This window comes from Carcharodon carcharias, chromosome 21 (genome assembly GCF_017639515.1).
Source record: "Carcharodon carcharias isolate sCarCar2 chromosome 21, sCarCar2.pri, whole genome shotgun sequence".
NCBI lineage: Eukaryota > Metazoa > Chordata > Chondrichthyes > Lamniformes > Lamnidae > Carcharodon > Carcharodon carcharias.
This window is the reverse complement of record NC_054487.1, coordinates 23,954,297-23,974,376: the sequence shown is the minus strand read 5'-3', so window position 1 is coordinate 23,974,376 and position 20,080 is coordinate 23,954,297. Positions and strand designations below refer to the sequence as shown.

At 44.5% G+C, this 20,080-nt stretch overlaps 1 protein-coding gene across 3 annotated transcripts in view; it reads left to right on the top strand.

Annotated features, from left to right (window-relative positions):
- Positions 1 to 19,770, top strand: part of LOC121293186 (ras-related protein Rab-19-like) — a 46,945-nt gene extending 27,175 nt beyond the window's left edge. For all 3 annotated transcript variants that reach the window (XM_041215973.1, XM_041215974.1, XM_041215975.1), the window contains exon 4: positions 19,112 to 19,770. In XM_041215973.1, coding sequence (XP_041071907.1) covers positions 19,112 to 19,386 — 275 coding nt within the window. In that variant the 3' untranslated portion in view covers positions 19,387 to 19,770. The remainder of the gene's footprint in view (positions 1 to 19,111) is intronic.
- Positions 19,771 to 20,080: the final 310 nt, after the last annotated feature.

Genomic DNA, 20,080 nt, shown 5'->3' with positions numbered 1-20,080 from the left:
TATCCATTACAAGCCTACTGACTCCCACAGCTACCTCAACTACAGCTCCTCACACCCTGCTTCCTGTAAGGACTCCATCCCATTCTCTCAGTTCCTTCGTCTCCGTCGCATCTGATGCCACTTTCAAAAACAGTTCCTCTGACATGTCCTCCTTCTTCCTTAACTGAGGTTTTCCACCCACAGTGGTTGACAGGGCCCTCAACCGTGTCCAGTCCATCTCTCACGCATCCGCCCTCACACCTTCTTCTCCCTCCCAGAAACATGATAGGGTCCCCCTTGTCCTCACTTATCACCCCACCAGCCTCCGCATTCAAAGGATCATCCTCCACCATTTCCGCTAACTCCAGCATGATGCCACCACCAAACACATCTTCCCTTCACCCCCCCGCCCCCCCCCCACCCTGGTGGCATTCCGCAGGGATCATTCCCTCCGTGGACCCTGGTCCACTCCTTCATCACCCCCTACATCTCAACCCCCTCCCACAGCACCTTCCCATGCAACCGCAGAAGGTGCAACACCTGCCCCTTTACTTCCCCTCTCCTCACCGTCCAAGGGCCCAAACACTCTTTTCAAGTGAAACAGCATTTCACTTGCACTTCCCTCAATTTAGTCTACTGCATTCATTGCTCCCAATGCGGTCTCCTCTACATTGGAGAGACCAAACGCAGACTGATTGACCGCTTTGCAGAACACCTTCGGTCTGTCTGCAAGCATGACCCAGACCTCCCTGTCCCTTGCCATTTCAACACTCCACCCTGCTCTCATGCCCACATGTCCGTCCTTGGCCTGCTGCAATGTTCCGGTGAAACTCAACGCAAACTGGAGGAACAGCACCTCATCTTCCAACTAGGCACTTTACAGCCTTCCGGACTGAATATTGAACACAACAATTTTAGATCTTGAACTCCCTCCTCCATCCCCACCCCCTTTCCGATTTCTCCCCCCCCCTTTTTTTTCCAATAATTTATATAGATTTTTCTTTTCCCACCTATTTCCATTATTTTTAAATGTATTTCCATCCATTGTTTTATCTCTACCTTTTAGCCTTTTTCAATCCCTTCCCCCCACCCCAACCCCACTAGGGCTATCTGTATCTTGCTTGTCCTGCTTTCCACCCTTAATTAGCACATTCCTTAGATAATATCACCACCTTCAACACCTCTTTGTCCTTTTGTCTGTGACATCCTTTGGTTATCTCAACCTATCACTGGCCCTCTATCCAGTTCTACTTGTACCCACCTCCCACCCCCCTCCCCCGCTTAAACCAGCTTATATTTCACCTCTCTTCTATTTTTACTTAGTTCTGTTGAGGGGTCATTTGGACTCGAAACGTTAACTGTTTTCTTCTCCACAGATGCTGCCAGACCTGCTGAGTTTTTCCAGGTGTTTTTGTTTTTGTTGTAGATAGATTCTTGTTAGGCAAGGGAATCAAAGGATATCGGGAGTAGATGGGAATGTGGAAATCGAAACACAAACTGATCAGCCATGGTCTTGTTGAATAGCGGAGCAGGCTCGAGGGGCAAAATGGCCTATTCCTGCTGTTATTTCATATGTTCTGGTATCTGGACTGGAGTAGAAGGGAGCTGTTCCAGTGGAATGGGCTTCACTTGAACCATGCTGGGACCAGTGTCCTGGAAATTTGAACAAGGGCTGTAGAGAGGGCTTTAAACTAAATAGAGTCGGTGGGGGGTGAAAGAGTTCTGGAGAGGGGATATGAAGGCTTACCAAGTAAAAGGATATGGCAGCAATGCAGGGCAGCTCCTTAGGTAATGATACCTAGAGTGTGACAGGAAGGGACTGAGTTTACAAACATAAAAAAGCAGCAGTAAATAGGATCAAAGGGGGAAAAAAATGGTAAAAAGGCAAAATTAATGGCTCTTTACTTGAATGCACGTAGTATTTGGAACAAAATAAATGAATTAGCAGCATAAATAGAGGTTAATGGGTATGATCTTACAGCCATTACAAAGACAAGGAGATCAAAGCTGGGAACTAAATATTTAGGGGTATGTGACTTTTCAAAAGGATAGGCAGGAAGGAAAGGGTGGTGGGGTAGCTTTGTTAGTACAGGATGGATTAAGTACGATAGCAAGAAATAATCTTAGATCAGAAGATGTGGAATCCATATGGGTGGAGATAAGAAATAACAAGGGGAAGAGGACATTGGTGGGAGTAGTCTATAGGCCCCCTAACAGTAGCTATACTGTAGGACAGAGAATAAATCAGGATAATGAGGGAATGTAAAAAAGGGCAGTATATTAATCATGAGTGACTTTAATCTTCATGTAGATTGGGAAAATCAAATTGGCAGAGGTAGCCATGACCAAGAATTCATAGAGTGTATTTGGGACAGTTTCCTAGAACAATATGCTGTGGATCCAACCAGGGATCAGGCTATTTTGGATTTGGTAATATGTAATGAGGCAGGTTTAATAAATGATATCAGATTAAAGATCCGCTAGGAAACAGCGACCATAACACGGTAGAATTTAGCATTCAGTTTGAGAGTGAGAAACTTGGTTCAGAAGCAACTGTGCTAAACTTAAATAAGGGTAATTATAAAGGAATGAGGGCAGAGTTGGCTGGAGTGGACTGGGAAAGGAGTTTAGCAGGAAAGACAGTTGATGATCAATGGCAGACATTTAAGAAAATAGTTCATGACTCACAACAAAGATGTATGCCAGTAAGGAAGAAGGATTCTCGGAAGAGGATAAACCGACCACGGTTAACCAAGGAAGTTAAGGGTAGTATCGATTTTAAAGAAAAAAATATACAATGTGGCAAAGATTAGTGTTAAGCCAGAGAATTGGGAAAGTTTTAAAAACCAACAGAAGATGACAAAAAAAGGAAGAAAATAAACTTTGAGGGTAAACTAGCAAGTAATATAAAAACAAAAAAAGTAAGAGCTTCTTTAAATATATAAAATGGCAGAGGGGTTGAATAAATACTTTGCTTCAGTCTTCACTGTAGAAGACACTAATAGAATAACGAAAATACTAAATAATTATGAGTAAAAGGGGGGGAGAAAATAAATACAATAACTATCACTCAAGAAAAATTACTATGGAAACTGATGGGGCTAAAGACCGATAAGTCACCTGGACCTGACGAATTGCAGTCTAGGATATCTGCAGAGAGAGTGGATGCGCTGGTAGTAATCTTCCAAGAGTTCCAGAGGATTGGAAAACTGCCAATGTAACACCCTTATTCAAAAAGGGAAGGGGACAAAAAACAGGCAACTATAGGCCAGTTAGCTTAACATCTGTCATTGGGAAAATATTCGAGTCTATTATAAAGGATGTAATAGCAGGGCATTTAGAAATGCATAATCTAACCAAGCAGAGTCAGCATGGCTTCATGAAGGGGAAATCATGCCTAACAAATTTATTAAAATTCTGAGGAGATAACAAGTGGGATAGACAAAGGGGAACCAGTAGATGTAATATATTTGGATTTTCAAAGGCGTTCGATAAGGTACCACACATAAGGCTACTTGATAAAATAAGAGTCCATGGTTTTGGGGATAGTATATTAGCATGGATAATGGATTGGCTAACTAATAGAAGACAGAGAGTTGGGATATGCGTGGCATTTTCAGGATGGCAACCTGCAACGAGTGGAGTGCCACAGGGATCACTGCTGGGGACTCAATTATTTACAAAATATATTAATAACTTGGATGAGGGAAATAGGTGAGAAGGCAAGTGGTGTGGATGACACAAAGAGTCTACAGAGGGATAGAGACAGGTTAAGTAAATGGGCAAAAATGTGGCAGATGGAGTATAATGTGGGAAAATGTGAGGTTATGCACTTTGGCAGGAAGAATAGAGGAGCTGAATATTATTTAAATGGAGAAAGACTGTAAAAAGCTGCAGCACAGAGGGATTTGTGGGAGTCCTCATGCATGAATCCCAAAAAGCTAGCAAACAAGTTCAGCAGGTAATAGGGGAGGCAAATGGAATGTTGGCCTTTATTTCAAAGGGAATGGAGTATAAAAATAGGGAAGTCTTGCTAAAACTATATAAGGCATACCACGCTTAGGTATTCTGAACAGTTTTGGTCCCGTTATCTAAGGAAAGATATACTGGCAGTCCAGAGAAGGTTCACTAGGTTGATCCCAGGTATGGAGGGATTTTCTTATAAGGAGAGGTTGAGTAGATTGGGCCTGTACTCATTGGAGTTTAGAAGGATGAGAGGTGACCTTATTGAAAAATATAACATTCTTAGGGGGCTTGACAGGGTAGCTGCTGAGAGGTTGTTTCCCCTTGTGGGAGAGTCTAGGACCTGAGAGCATAATCTCAGAGTAAGGGGTCACCTATTTAAAACAAGGACGAGGAGGAATTTCTTCTCTCAGGGTAGTTCATGTGTGGAATACTTTATGGCAGAGGCTGGGTCATTAAGTATTTTCAAGGCTGAGATAGACAGATTTTTCAGTAAGGAATCAAGGATTATGGGGAAAAGGCAGGAAAGTGGAGTTGAGGATGGTCAGATCAGCTGTGATCTCATTGAATGGCAGAGCAGACTCGATGGGCCGAATGGTCTACTTCTGCTCCCACATCTTATGGTCTTATGGTTCATAATAACTGAGATGCCCACATTCCAGAATGGAAATCTCTGATCTTTGACCTGAGCCAAGGAGCATGGTTCTGTTTCCTCTTGGTGTAGTACCTCGGCCTTGTGAATCCTCTTGGAATCATCTGTGCATCTGTGTGTTAGATTTGCATAACTCTCCGAAATGTCTTATGTGGTTGCAGTGTACACACTCTGCTGAGATTGCCAGACATTGATCATGCATGTGGACTTGCTTGGCTCCACAGTGCTGGCACGGTCACCCACTGGTTAGAGCATTACAAACATACAAATTAGGAGCAGGAGGAGGCCATTCGGCCCCTTGAACCTGCTCACCGTTCAATAAGATTATGGCTGCTCTGACTATGGTCTCAACTCCACTTTCCACCTACCCCCAATAACCTTGGACTCCCTTGTTAGTCAAGAATCTATCTACCTCTGCCTTAAAAAATATTCATTGACCCTGCCTCCACCGCTGTCTGAGGAAGAGGGCTCCATAGATTCACAATCCTCTGAGAGAAAACATTTCTTCACATCTCCATGTTAAATGGGAGACCCCTTATTTTTAAACTGTGTGCCTCAGTTCCAGTCTCTCGCACAAGGGGAAACATCCTTTCAGCATCCACCCTGTCAAGACCCCTCAGGATCTTTTATGTTTCAATAAGATCACCTCTCATTCTTCTAAACTCCAATGGGTATAGGCCCAGGCTGTCTAACCTTTCCTCATAAGATAGCTCCCCTATCCCAGGTATCAGTGAACCATCTCTGAATCCCTTCTAACGCATTTATATCCTTTCTTAAATAAGACGACCAAAACTGTTCACAGTACTCCAGATGTGGGTCTCACCTGTACAACTGTACAAAACATCTCTATTTTTATATTCTATTCCACTTGCCTCCCTAATCTCTTGCTGTACCTGCATACTGACTTTGTGATTCATGCACTAGGACACCCAGATCCCTCTGTACCTCAGAGTTCTGCAATCTCTCTCCATTTAAGTAATCTGCTGCTTTTCTATTCTTCTTGCCAAAGTGGACAAGTTCACATTTCCCTACATTATACTCCAGCTGCCAAATTTTTGCCCACCCACTTAACTGATCTATGTCCATTTGCAGTCTCCTTGTGCCCTCTTCACAACTTACTCTCCTACCTATCTTTGTGTCATCAGCAAATTTAGCAACCATTCCTTTGGTCCCTTCATCCAAGTCATTGATATAAATTGTAAATAGTTGAGGCCCCAGGCACTGATCCCTGTGGCATATCTTGTTAACCGGAAAATGACCTTTTCATCCCTACTTTCTGTTTCCTGTTAGCTAACCAATCCTCTATCCATGCTAACATGTTACCCCCTACACCATGAGTTCTTACTTTGCATAATAACCTTTGATGTGGTACCTTGTAAAATATCACCTGGAAACTTAAGTACAGCACTTCCACATGTTCCCCTTTATCAACTTTGCTTGTTACTTTCTCAAAGAACTCCACTAAATTAATCAAACATGAGTTCCATTTCACAAAGCCATGTTGAGTCTGTCTGATTACATTGAGATTTTCTAAGTGTCCTGCTATAACCTTCTTAATAATGGATTCCAGCAATTTCCGTATGGCAGATGTTGAGCTAACTGACCTGAAGCTTCCTGCTTTCTGTTTCCTTTTTTTCTTGAATAGAAGAGTCATATTCACTATTTCCCAATCTGATGGGACCTTTCCAGAATCCAGGGAGTTTTGGAAAATCAAAACCAATGCACCAACTATCTCAGCAGCCACTTCTTTTAGGACCCTAGGATGAAGTCCATCAGGACCTGGGGACTTGTCAGATTTTAGTTCTAATCATTTTCTCAGTCCCCTTTCCCTGGTGATTATAACTGTTTTAAGTTCCTCCCTCCCTTTCACCTCCTGATTCTCAATTATTTCTGGGATGTTATTTAAATCCTCTGCAGTGAAGACAGATGCAAAATATCTGTCCAATTCATCCACCATATCTTTATTTTCCATTATTAATTCCTCATTCCCACTCTCAGAAGAACCAAACCTCACTTTACTTACTTTTTTCCTTTTTAAATACCTGTAGAAACTCTTACTATCTGTTTTTATATTTCTAGCCAGCTTTCTCTTGTACTCTAATTTTTCCTTCCTTATTAATCTTTAGTCATTCTTTGCTGTTCTTTATATTCTGTCCAATCTTCTGACCTGCCACCTGTCTTTGTGTAATTATACGTGTTTTCTTTCAATTCAATACTATTCTTAAATTCTTTAATCAGCCAAAGGTGGTGTTTCCTTCCCTTGGAGTCTTTCTTTCTCACTCAAATGTACCTTTTCTGAGTGTTGTGAAATATCTTCTTAAATGTCTGTCACTGCATCTCAATTGACCTATCGCTTAACCACATTTCCCAGTTCACTTGAGCCAGCTCTACCTTCATACCCTCATAATTGTCCTTATTTAAGTTTAAAACGGTAGCCTTAGATCTCTTTAGGGGGAGATGGTGGTATTATCATTGGACTAGCATTCCAGAGACCCAGAATGATGCTCTGGGGACCGAAGTTCGAATCCCACCACAGCAAATGGTGAAATTTGAATCAGTAAAAATTTGGAATTAAAAATCTGACGATGATCATGAAACCATTGCCGATTGTTGTAAAAAATCATCTGGTTCACTAATGTCCTTTAGGGAAGGAATCTGTCGTCTTCACTCGGTCTGTCCTACATGTGACTCCAGACCCACAGCAATGTGGTTGACTCTTAAATGCCCAATTAGGGATGGGCAATGAAGTTCACACCCCATGACTGAATTTTTAAAAAAATCCACTCCTCTCTCCCTCAAACTGAATGTAAAATTGAATCATTGCTACCTAGGGGTGCCTTCACTTGAGGTCATCAATTAATCTTGTCTCATTGCACATTACAAGATCTGGTATAGTCTACTCTCTGGGTCTCGAACATGTACTCTAAGAAACTGTCTTGAAAATGCTCCATGAGCTCATCACCCAGACTACCTTTGCCAATCTGATTTGTCCAATCAGGTTGAAATTGCTCATGATTATTGCCATACCTTTCTCACAAGCCTACATTATTTCTCCCTGTATGCCCTGTCCTACAGTGTGGTTACTGTTAGGAGCCTATAAACCATTGTGACTTCTTACCTTTACTATTTCTCACCTCTACCCAAACTGATTCTACATCTTGATCTCCAGAACTAGGGTCATTTCTCTCTCTCGCTCTCTATTGTACCAGTGTCATCCTTAATTAACAGAGCGACCTCTCCGCCTTTTCCTAGCTTCCTGCCCGTCCTAAATGTCATGTATGCTTTAAATGTTCAAGTCCCAGTCCTTGTTATCCTGCAGCCATGTCTCTGAATTGGCCATCAGATCATGAATTATTTATTTCTATTTGTGCTGTCAATTCATCTGTTTTGTTACGAATGCTGTGTGCATTCAGATACAAAACCTTTAGTTCTGTCTTTTTACTATTTTTGTAATCTCTATGCTGGTGCATTCTTAGGTTTGTACAACTCTGTCCTTTCCTGCCACACACTCATCATCATTTCCCTTATCCCTACCTTGCTCTTTTGCCTTGTCTTCTCAATTTAATTTATCACATCTTCCCAAATTTGGTCTCTTGGCCCGACTGTTTTCTGCCCTGGTTATATGACTTGCCGGAACATTGGTCCCAGCATGGTTCAGGTGAAGACTGTCTCAGCTGTACAGTTCCCACTTTTCCCTGTACTGGTGCCAGTGCCCCATGGATCGAAACTCATTTCTCCCACACCAACTTTTAAGCCACGTATTTAACTCTCTAATCTGGTTTACCCTACGCCAATTTACTTGAGGCTCAGGTAGTAATCCAGAGATTATTACCTTTGAGGTTCTGCTGCTTTTTCATTTAGCCTTTATCTGTTCATAATACCCAAGCAGAACCTCTTTCATACTCCTACTTATGTTGTTGGTACCTATATGAACTATGACCACTGGACCTTCCCCCTCCCACTGCAAGTTCCTCTCCAACCCAGAGCAGATGTCCTGAACCCTGCACCAGACAGGCAACACAGCAGTCTGGACTCTCACTCTGGGCTGCAGAGAACAGTGTCAATCCCCCTGACTATACTGCCCCCAACTGCCACTATATTCCTATTAAACCCTGCCCCACCACCCCCCAACCCCCTTGAATGGTCAGTTTACTCATCCACCTTGCAGCCACCACTTTCATCCAGACAAATTGTTTTTTTTATTCATTCACAGGATGTGGGCTTCGCTGGCTGGGCCAGCATTTTTTGCCCATCCCTAAATGCCCTTGAGAAGGTGGTGGTGAGCTGCCTTCTTGAACTGCTGCAGACCATGTGGTGTAGGTACACGCATAGTACTGTTAGGGAGGGCATTCCAGAATTTTGACCCAGTGACAGTGAAGGAACGGCGATATATTTCCAAGTCAGGCTGCTGAGTGACTTGGAGGGGAACTTCCAGGTGGTGGTGTTCCCATCTATCTGCTGCCCTTGTCCTTCTAGATGGTAGTGGTTGTGGGGGTTTGGAAGGTGCTGTCTAAGGATCCTTGGTGAATTGGTGAATTCCTACAGTGCATCTTGTAGATGGTACACACTGCTGCTATTGTGCGTCGGTGGTGGACGGAGTGAATATTTGTGGATGTGGTGCCAATCAAGCAGGCTGCTTTGTCCTGGATGGTGTCAAGCTTCTTGAGTGTTGTGGGAGCTGCACTTATCCAGTCAAGTGGAGAGTATTCCATCACACTCCTGACTTGTGCCTTGTAGATGGGTGGACAGGCTTTGGGAAGTTAAGAGATGAGTTACTCGCTGCAGGATTCCTAGCCTCTGACCTGCTCTTGTAGCTACAGTATTTATATGGCTAGTCCAGCTCAATTTCTAGTCAATGGTAATCCCTAGGATGTTGATAGTGAGGAATTCAGTGATGTTAATGCCATTAAATGTCAAGGGATGATGGTTAGATAAAAACAAAAACAGAATTACCTGCTGAAGGGTCATGAGGACTCAAACCGTCAACTCTTTTCTACTCCGCCAATGCTGCCAGACCTGCTGAGTTTTTCCAGGTAATTCTATTTTTGTTTTGGATTTCCAGCACCCACAGTTTTTTGTTTTTATCTCGATGATGGTTAGATTCTCTCTTTTTGGGGATGGTCATTGCCTGGCATTTGTGTGGTGCGAATGTTACTTGCCACTTATCAGCCCAAGTCTGGATATTATCCAGGTCTTGCTGCATTCGGACATGGACTGCTTCAGAACCTCGAACCTGTTGGACAATTGCAAAGGCTGTGTGTGGTAAAGTGAGGTCCCTTTAACAGATTGCAAGTACTGTTCATGTGACAGCACTGACGAATTACTGTACAGCATAGGCAACTGGGAACTGCAGGTCTAGTTCTGGAGGTTTCTGGGTGAGCATATATGATCTGGTCTCTGCCCCATGTCTCAATAAACCATCACTGTTTATTCTTACATCAGTTTCTCCCCATTTCTGATTGCAAGCAGCAATTAAAGAGAACATAGGAAGGTGTGCAGTTAGCGTCTGGTTGGCCAATGAGCTCATTTCAAGACAGGTGAGCAAAGCATTGGAAAGAGCACGTGTACTTACCTTGTAAAATGAGCGACAGCCGGCAATCAGAGCAGAAAGCAGTGCTGCAGTTTAACATTAAAACCCTGCAGAATCATGATCACAGAGATCCTGCCAAAACCCAAAAAGAGCATGAAATCCAGCAGAGAAAAGCCGACAGCTACAGAGACAGAGTTAAAAGAAAAGGTGACTGTGCTTAAAGCAGCAATACATTTAAACTGGTAAATACATGAAAAACAGCTATGGACAGAAAATTATGAGAGACCCCAGAGAGAGGGCAACTCTGTATTAAACCAAACACCTAAATTCGTCATCACCTGGAAAGCCTATCGGAAGTGCAGTCTCCTTGCAGTCATTCACAATACCGCAGTTCGGGCGTGTCGATCCATTCGACCCCATTACAGATGACTGTTCTCACTATGATGAACGCCTAGTGTTCTTTTTTTTACCGCTAATGACATTGCGGGGGAGGAGAAGAGGGCGATTCTTTTGTCCTCATGCGGGAGCAAAACGTGCGGACTGGTCCGCAGCCTTACGTCCCCTAGCACCCCAGACTCAAAGTCTTTCAACGAGTTAATAAAAATTGTACAAAACCACCTGAGACCAAAGCCCTCAGTTTCTAGGCAGCGCTTCAAGTTCAATTCAAGGAACAGGATTCCAGAGGAGACAATAGCTGACTATGTGGCCATTTTAAAGGCATTAACTGAACATTGTGAATTCGGAACGTCCATTAGTGATATGTTGAGAGACCGGCTGATATACGGGATTTGAGATGTTACTATCCAAAGGCATTTGCTCGCTGAACCTAGTCTAGACTTCAATAAGGCATTAGAATTAGCTACAATGTTGGAGAGTGATGTTAAAAATTCCAAAATTATAAAAGAGATACAAATGGCGCCGACCATCCAGTTGAGCGGGACAATCCCACAACAAAAGGTGCAGAAACTTTGGACTCCACGGAAAGACAAGAAACGCTCCCTAGCTCCAGATCATTGAGAAAACAATGGTACTGCAGTGAAAACCCACTAAATGAATGAGAGAAATACATCCAGGCCTCCTGTGAGCAAACGACAACTCAAACAAGTCAAGGCAAATCTAGAAGAGGCACTCAAACGCTTCACACAAGCAGGGAAAACAGCATGACGAAGTGAGGAGTCCAAACCTTTAAATCTGGGATGAAAAAGATGGAAGGGGATTCCATCAACACGAGATTGTCTTGGATCTTGTTCGCATACACGCCACACACTGAGACTGGCATTTCCCCTGCAGAATTACTAATGAAGAGACGTCTCCGCACCCTAATCCGGCTGAATTTAGAGGGGAGGGTGGAGAAAAGCCAAGAGGTGCAGAAGACCAGGCAGGATGGCCATGGTCGTGAAAGAACTTTCACGGTGGGAGATACAGTCTTCGCGAAGAACTTTGGAGATGGGCCCAGTTGGCTGTTAGGTGAGGTGAGTGCAGTAACTAGACCCCTCTCCTATAATTTACCGGTAATGGCCAAATAATTAGATGACACATGGATCATCTCCACAAAAGAACACCAGTCACACAAGAAGAAATGCAGTCTTCATCTACATTTGAGGACAGGTCACATGATTTGGAATTATCGGTGGGGCCTGAGAGGCCCGAGGGGGTCGGGGAGACAAACCTGCCGATTTCCACTGAGGAAGCTAGTGGACAACTGTCCCCTGAAAAAGAGGTCCTGGAAAAACCAGCTGAAGTTGTTGAACTGAGAGGCTGAACACATCTGAGAAAGCCTCATGAGAAATTTGACCTGTAAATAGTTATTGTGTAAACAGTTAATGTGTTTTAAACTTGTTAGTTGTACTTTTAAGTAAAAGGGGAGGGATGTGGTAAAGTGAGGTACCTTGTTCCTTTAAGAGTGTATTGATCATGTGACAGCACTGACAAATCACTGTACAGCATGGGCAACTGGTAACTGTAAGTCTAGTTCTGGAGGTTTCTGAGTGAGCACGCATGATCTGGTGCCCTGCCCCATGTCTCAATAAACCATCACTCTTTATTCAGTGCCCAACGATAATTCTCCCCATTATTGATTGCAAACAGAAATTGAGAACATAGGAAGGCATGCAGTTAAAATTCAGTTGGCCAATGACCACATTTACCCAAGACATAAAACTGAAGCTCCTCCACTTCTATATTCTAGGTCCCCATACCCGCCTCACTCACGCTCTCACCTTTCTGTCCCTGACCACTGACCAAATTAGAAAACCCTATCCTAAGGGATGTGACTGCCTCCTGGTACAAAATCTCTAGGTAACTTTCCCCCTCCCTGATGCATCATAGCATCTGCAGTTTGGCTTCCAGCTCAATGGCTCTGAGTTGAAGCTCCTCAACCTGCAGACACTTACTCCAGATGTGTTTGCCCTGGATCACCCCAGTGTCCAGGAAATCCAATATTCTGTAGTCGCAACACATCACCTGCCCTGCCATCTTTATTATTAATTAATTTATCCTTAGTAATTAATAAATACTGCTACTCCCAACAAACTCTACTATTGCTAGTAAATCTTACCACAACTGATGAAACCCCTTACAATTACCAATAAATTATGCCAGTGTTAAAGATAAATGAATAAAATATTTACCAACCAAATACTTCTCTGTTTTCCTGTGATGGCACACTTTGAGTTCTGTCAGAATGTGGTTGCTCTGCTCTCGAGACACAGATTGGACTGGATTGGAAAACTCTTCTAGATAGCTGATACTGCCTCTGGGTCCTCTTTTTGCCTGCTCTTCGACACCCTCTTTTCACCTGTATTGCTTCCTTTGGTGTGGAGTGTCCCTGCTCCTCTGCTGTATTGCTAGATAGACAATGGGGTTGCTCTGTACCATGGCTTGTCTTCGCCCTTTAAGATGGATCTGTGCTGTAAACAGATTTTGCATTGCCTGACAGTCTAAATGGCCTTTTCAAGGGTCAGATCTCCCTTTGCTTGAAGCATGTCTGAGACTGCATCACCTGCCACTCTGACAACAGTTCTGTCCCTGATTAGGTCTGATTTCAGATCACCATAGTCACAGCTTTCAGCCATTCTGTGCAGATCATTAATGAAGGAGTCAACAGATTCTCCTGGCTGTTGGACACGTTTGTTAAGCTTTGCTCTTTCAAGGATCTTATTACTGCTCAAATTAAAATGTGTCAAATTTTGCTGAGGATTCATTGATTTCTAGAGTAGGTACTATATTGTCATCTATTGGACCTACCAGAATAAAGCAATGTGTTCACCTGTTAGCTTCTTCCTTTTTTCCTGGACCTGAAGGTATCATGTATCTAAGGAATCTGTTCATCTAACGTCCCCAATTTTGTGACTGGTCTGGGCTTTGGATGAGTCCAAACTGGTCTGGTAAGATAGATGTTTGATCCATGGTCTTTTAAAATTAAGTGTGTGTACCTTTAAGTGCGATAATGAAATCCAAGATGGCGCAGTATACCTTGCCTCAACAATGTTTTCCACACTTGTCATTTTTGGTGGGTTCCCACATCAATGGTGTTTGCGGTTTCTGGGTTTTAACATTTTTAGCAGCGACTCCCTGAATTGACCTTGCTGAGCCTTCCCCATAATACCGAAACATTCTAGGGTCATGAAGCATCAATCCCCAGCTTTTGCCTGTATTTTAACTGCTGATTATTTGTTCAATTATATTTTTTTCCAATCAGAGCGAGCTCGGCCGGCGCCTGTCCAGGCACCGATTCGGGATTCGGACAGTTTGTGGTGCGTTTTAAAACAGCGTTCTAACTGCTGCTGACTCGGAAGCTTTTTAAACTTGTTCTAGCCAAGAACTTAATATTTTTTAGCTCACCCCTGCTAGATCTTCAGACTCTGCACTCTTTCAGTATTGAAGGTGGATTTCCATGGGATTCAATGGAGTTTTCTGCTGCAGTGCAGAGTTTTATTTCTGCCTTCTGCTTCCAGTCCTGCTTTGGAGCTTCTCTCCATCCCCATCCCCCCCACAGTGTTTCACTTCTGCTGTTTTTTGTTAAGTCAATGCTGCGTTTTCAATATTCCAGGTTTTAAGAGAAATTTCTTCTCCAGTTTCTGCGCAATTCTGGGTTGTTCCAACAGCTGCCACCATGTTGTAAGATATTGTGTGTAGTTCAGTAAGTCTCACAAAGAGGTTTTGAGTCCTGTATAATTTAACAGTGAGTATTTATTAACAACTTGTAACTATATACCTACACCACATGGACTGCAGTAGTTCAAGAAGGCTGCTCATCACCACCTTAAGGGCAACTAGAGATGGGCAATAAATGCTGGCCCACTGTCTAGTACAAGACTGCCCGCTGGACTAGGGTCATGTGTTCCTTTATATCACAGTATGGGCAGTACTGTACCCAGTCCAACGTTAACCCTTTCTACACCAGACCTTTGTACTACACCACTCACCCCCTCTGTCCCCTCATGACTCTTATGCCAAGCTCTGCCTTTCCACCCACACCATATGTCCCCTCATGCCCACTGCCCACTCTGCCAATCTCTGGCACTTCCATGCCTAGTAACCCACCATACACTTTCTAGAACCAATGAACACCACAGTGTAAAGTGGGATGTGTAAAAACATGTGAAGAAATGTACACCATTCATAAATTTTTCCTACAAAATGATGTCTGTGCTACAAGCTAATTAAAAGAATGAATTATCCAGGGCCTTTGAAATTTCAATAGCCACAAACACTTAAAACCACGAGTTATAGGAACATAGAACATACTAAATAGGAGCAGGAGTAGGCCATTCAACCCCTCGAGCCTGCTGTGCCATTCAATAAGATCATGACTGATTTGTTTGTGTTTCGAGTTCTACATTCCCATCTACCCCCGATAACCTTTGATTCCCTTGCCTAATAAGAATCTATCTAGCTCTGCCTTAAAAATATTGAACCACCTCGCCTCCACCACCTTCTGAGGCCGAGAGTTCCAAAGTCGCACAACCCTCTGAGAGAAAAAAATTCTTAGAGGAGCCCATCGCCTTCAAGCTGAGGTGACAGCGCTGGCATGGTAATGCACCAAGGTCAACACTTGCAGGATAGCAGCCACTATGGAGACCTTGGTCCAGTAGATCTGCCCTGCGCTGCTGTGCAGGCTGAACTCCATTGCTGATGCCATAGTTGGCCTCCAACAGTGTCAATGCCAGCTTCCCCTTCTCCTCAAGGAATCAGACAGAGGCCCTTGGACACCTATAGGGAGGAGGATCAGCAGGTGCACACCCTGGGGCCATCCACTCAGGTGACTCCGGGACTGCCCGGCCCATCCAAATCCCCTCTTCTTGTGACCCCAACAGCTCCAGCTCCACAGTTTGAGGAGGATGTCACTGCCACATGGCAGGACCCTGAAAGCAGGCCGGGGGTTGGGGGGGGCGGTGGGTGTTCCAGGTTTCGGCCCTCCAGAAGGATGCCCACCAAGGTCATCACAAATAGGGTGTAGCAGTGAGCAGGCTGTCTCCACCTCCACTGTGGATGTCTGGGGAGCGACAATACATGGCGGCAGGGTTAGGACAGTTAAGAAGATGTAGATTCACCACAGGGGCCGGGTATTAATCACTTATAAACTGTTCAGTGTTGTAAATAAACTCCCAAGAATGTCTCCCTGCCATGGCTCCTTGTTCTGATGAGCAGTGTTTGTGTTACTCAGATGTAAAACCTTGGTTCCTGCAGAAGATAAAGGCAGGTGTCTCAGTCCAGGACCTCTTCCCTGAGCAGTGTATAACCTTCAGACCAAAGTGATGGTGCAGCCTCACACTCACTGGACACATCAGTCATTCCTGTGCCTTGATGGGGCTGGCCATTGCTGCCAGAATGTCCTGGGCCGGTGGCACTGAGTTCTCTCATTCTCTCTGTGTGTTCCCAGCACCTTTGATGTGCGGCTGGCCCCCATACCATCAGCATCCGTGTCCGGTGACAGGGTGCTCCTGAAGGGTTCAGATCATGAAGGGTTTCATAGGATCAGGGGAAGTTAAAGTTTCCCCACTGCATCTCCATGATATGACCCTGTTCATAGAGCGCAAGTGAGCTGCCATCAGCCAGACAGGAGTCAGACATTCACATAAACTATGGAGTGTCCCCACTGCAGGTCATCATCATCCCCCTGGAATGTAGGGATTATGGGCATCCACTGCATCTCCATGACAGGAGCCTTATCACCGAGGGTATGTGCACTGCCATAAGTCAGACAGGAGTCAAACGTTCACAGAGGATCCATGGTGTCTCCTCACTGCATGTCGTCGTCATCCTCCACAAATCTAGCAGCTACGAGGGCCTCCCGAGCTCCTGCCTCGTCTGGCCAGTGCGACGGCCTCATCGTCGTCATTGTCGCCTTCGAAGACCTCCTCCCTCATCCCCCGTCAGCATCCTCCTCATCAGAGGAGACCTCCAGCTCCTCCATCTCCTCCTCGGCCAGCTTCTCATCCCATTGCAGTGCCAGGTTGTAAAGGGCACAGCAGATGATGACGATGTGACACCCTCTGTGGACTATATTTCAGGACTGTATGGATGGGGCATGGGGAGTATTTGGAGGGTGAAGTGGGCGTGAGGGGTGGGGAATGGATCCATTCCCTTAAGTCCCATGGTACCGAGGTGGGCCTTTCAGAGAGCCCACCTCCGCACTTCTCCCTGGGCCAGCTGGCCTGACTCCAGCTTGCACCCACCCAACCCCCCCACAAAAATCCCCCCTTGGCAGGATGGGTGAGTCGGAAATTTTCCCAACTCCCCCTACCCACCTCAAGGATGAAAATCCAGGGCATTAACTCTATTTACCTTTTTACAGATGCTGCCTGACCTGCTGAGTGTTTCCGGAACTTTCTGTTTTTATAAACTAAATGGTGCAATTTTAGGAGGGGTGCAGGAATAGACAGAGCTGGCGAGTAAGGAATAGACAGAGCTGCCGAGTAGGTACAAAATCTTTGAATTAGGCAAGATAAGCAGAGAAGACTATTTAAAAAGAACAGGGAAGATCCTTGGCTTTATTAGCAAGTTATGCTCAATCTGCCTTAGTGGGATTTGAACCTGAGTCCCCAGACCATTAGCTTGGGTCTCAGGATTACCAGTCCAGTGACAATACCACTATGCCACCACCACCTCTGCCACACATTTTTCACATCTGCAGTATTTTGCTTTTGTTTTAAAGAGGAGATTTAATCAAGGTGTTCATATTTACCATGTGCAGGTTACCACTTGGACTGGATACCAAAACTGAAGTTCATGGAATAGGAGGGTCAGTGTCAGTCTGGATTAAAAAATGTCTTAAGGACAGAAAACAGCGAGCTATGTGAATGTTATTTTTCAGACTGGAGGATGGTACACAGTGGTGTTCCCCAAGGATCAGTGTGAGAATCGCTGCTTTATTTGGTGTATATAAATGACTTGGATATTGGAATGCAAAGTAAAATTTCAAACTCTGCCAGTGAAACCAAATTTGGAGAAGCAGAACCAGTGAGGGTGATACCAATCGGCTCCAACAGGACATAGCTATGGTAGCAGAATGGGCAGACAAGTGGCAGAGGGGATTTAATGCAGAGAAGTGTGAGGTGATACATTTTGGCAGAGGGGAGAGGCAACATAGATTTGATGACACAGGTCTAAAGAGTGCAGGGACAAAGGGAGCTGAGTTCATGTGCAGGTGGCAGGACACACTGAGGGAGTGGTTAGCAAAGCTAATGGGTTCTTGGGCTTCATTAAAAGAGTTATTATTAAAAGCAGAGAAGTTATGCTGAACCTTTATAAAGCTCAGGTTAGGCCCCGATTAGAGTATTGTGTCCAGTTCTGGTTGCCACACTTTAGGAAGGAACTGAGGGTCCTCGAGAGGGTGCGGAGGAGATTTACCAGAATGGCTCCAGGGATGAGGGGATTTTAGCTACAAGGTTAGGCTGGAGAAGCTGGGGCTGTTCTCCTTGGAGCAAAGGAGATTGAGGGGAGATTTGAAGGTGGACAGGACTATGACAGGTTTAGATAAAGTAGACAAAGAAAAACTGTTCCCATTGGCTGGTGGTGCAAGGGCTGGGGGACACGGATTTTGAGTAGGAGATGCAGGAGGAATGCGAGCAGGAACATTTTTACATAGCAAGTGATAATGAGCAGGAACTTACTGCCTGTGAGGGTGGTGAAAGCGGAGATGATGAATGATTTCAAAAGGAAATTGGATGGGCACTTGAGTGAATTAATCCTGCAGGGGGAATGGGACTGACTGAATTATTGTACAGAGAGTCAGCATGGACTTGATGGCCTCTTTCTGTGCTTTTATGACTCAATTTTAGATAATTGTTTCCAGTGGCAGAAGGTGAGTTTTTTTCTATTTGTTCATGGGCATCGCTGGCTGGGCCAGTATTTATTGCCATCCCTAATTGCCTTTGTCCAGAGGGCATTTAAGAGTCAACCATGTTGCTGTGGGTCTGAAGTCACATGACAGCAAATTTCCCTAAAGGATACCAGTGAACCAGATGGGTTTTTATGACAATGGTTTCACAGTCATCATTAGATTTTTTAAATGTACTTTATTCCAGATTTTTATTGAATTCAGAGTCTACCATTTGCTGTGGTGGGATTTGAACCAAGGTCCCTCAGATTATTACACTAGGTTTCTGAATTACTAGTCCAGTGACAGTGACAATACCACTACACCGTCACTATCACCTACCCCGCTGCTGGAGACGATGGAGTAAATTGAGAGCCAGAAAGGAGATGAGATTTTTTTTCAATGCCGTGAGTTCTGGCCTTGAATGCCCTGCCTGGTGAGGTGGATTCAATCATAACTTTCAGAGGAAAATTGTATAAATACTCAAAGGCAAGTTGTTTTCTATAGCGCTATAGGGTAAGAGCAGGGGAGTGGGACTAATTGGATGGTTCTTTAAGAATCAATGCTGGCAAGATGGTCTGAATAGCTTCACTTTTTGCTGTATCACTAGATGATTCTCTATGACCTGGGACTGATCCTGATTTCCTTTTCTCTCCCTGTGTAGGGAACAAAGCTGACCTGCAGGAAAAGCGTGAGGTTCCATTCGAGGAAGCCTGCAATGTTGCGGAGAAGTTTGGACTCTTGGCCGTGCTGGAAACATCAGCTAAAGAAGCACAGAACGTTGATGAGGCCTTTATAATGATGACCCGAGAGCTGCTGGCTAGGAACGGGCTGCACTTGTCCAGTGAGAACACTCAAAGTACACTCCAGCTGGACTCACGGCCACTTCATGCCACTGTGAGCACCAAGAAAAGTCCCTGCTCCTGTAAACCACATTGAGCAGCAAGGTTTGATCATAGGTGAGGCCACAGTTTGGATCCTGCAGCATAACAGCCTCCAGGGTGACATGATCCCTTTCCTGGAACAACTTGAGGGACACCACTAAAGCTGATAGATGAGATAAGACTGGAGAAGTGATGGTCACTCTGCACTTGCTGCTGTGATATTTGTTCAGCTATCTCTTGAACATAATGCATCTAATGAAAGTCCATGTCATTTCTTGGGTCTTTACTGAAAAGCATTCTGTAAAATAAGGAGAGACGGACTCACTACAACTCCTCATGTTCCAGGTCCTCTTGCAAGCATTGAAATCTATTCCACAATATGTGACAGCTGCTGTAACTTAGGAACCTGTACAAGGAGAGGACTGTTCAAATAAAGTCATATTATCTACTTTGGAGGATCTTGTTTGTTTTCTTGTGTCAAATTTGGTTTTGTAGCAACAGAGATGAAGATTGTCAGAGGTGACGGTGCAGCGTTCCCTCAGTACTGACCCTCCAACGATGCGGCGATCCCTTAGTACTGACCTTCCGACAGTGCTGCACTCCCTCAGTACTGATCCTCCGACAGTGCGGCGCTCCCTCAGTCCTGACCCTCCGACAGTGCGGCATTCCCTCAGTCCTGACCCTCAGACAGTGCGGCGTTCCCTCAGTCCTGACCCTCAGACAGTGCGGCGTTCCCTCAGTCCTGACCC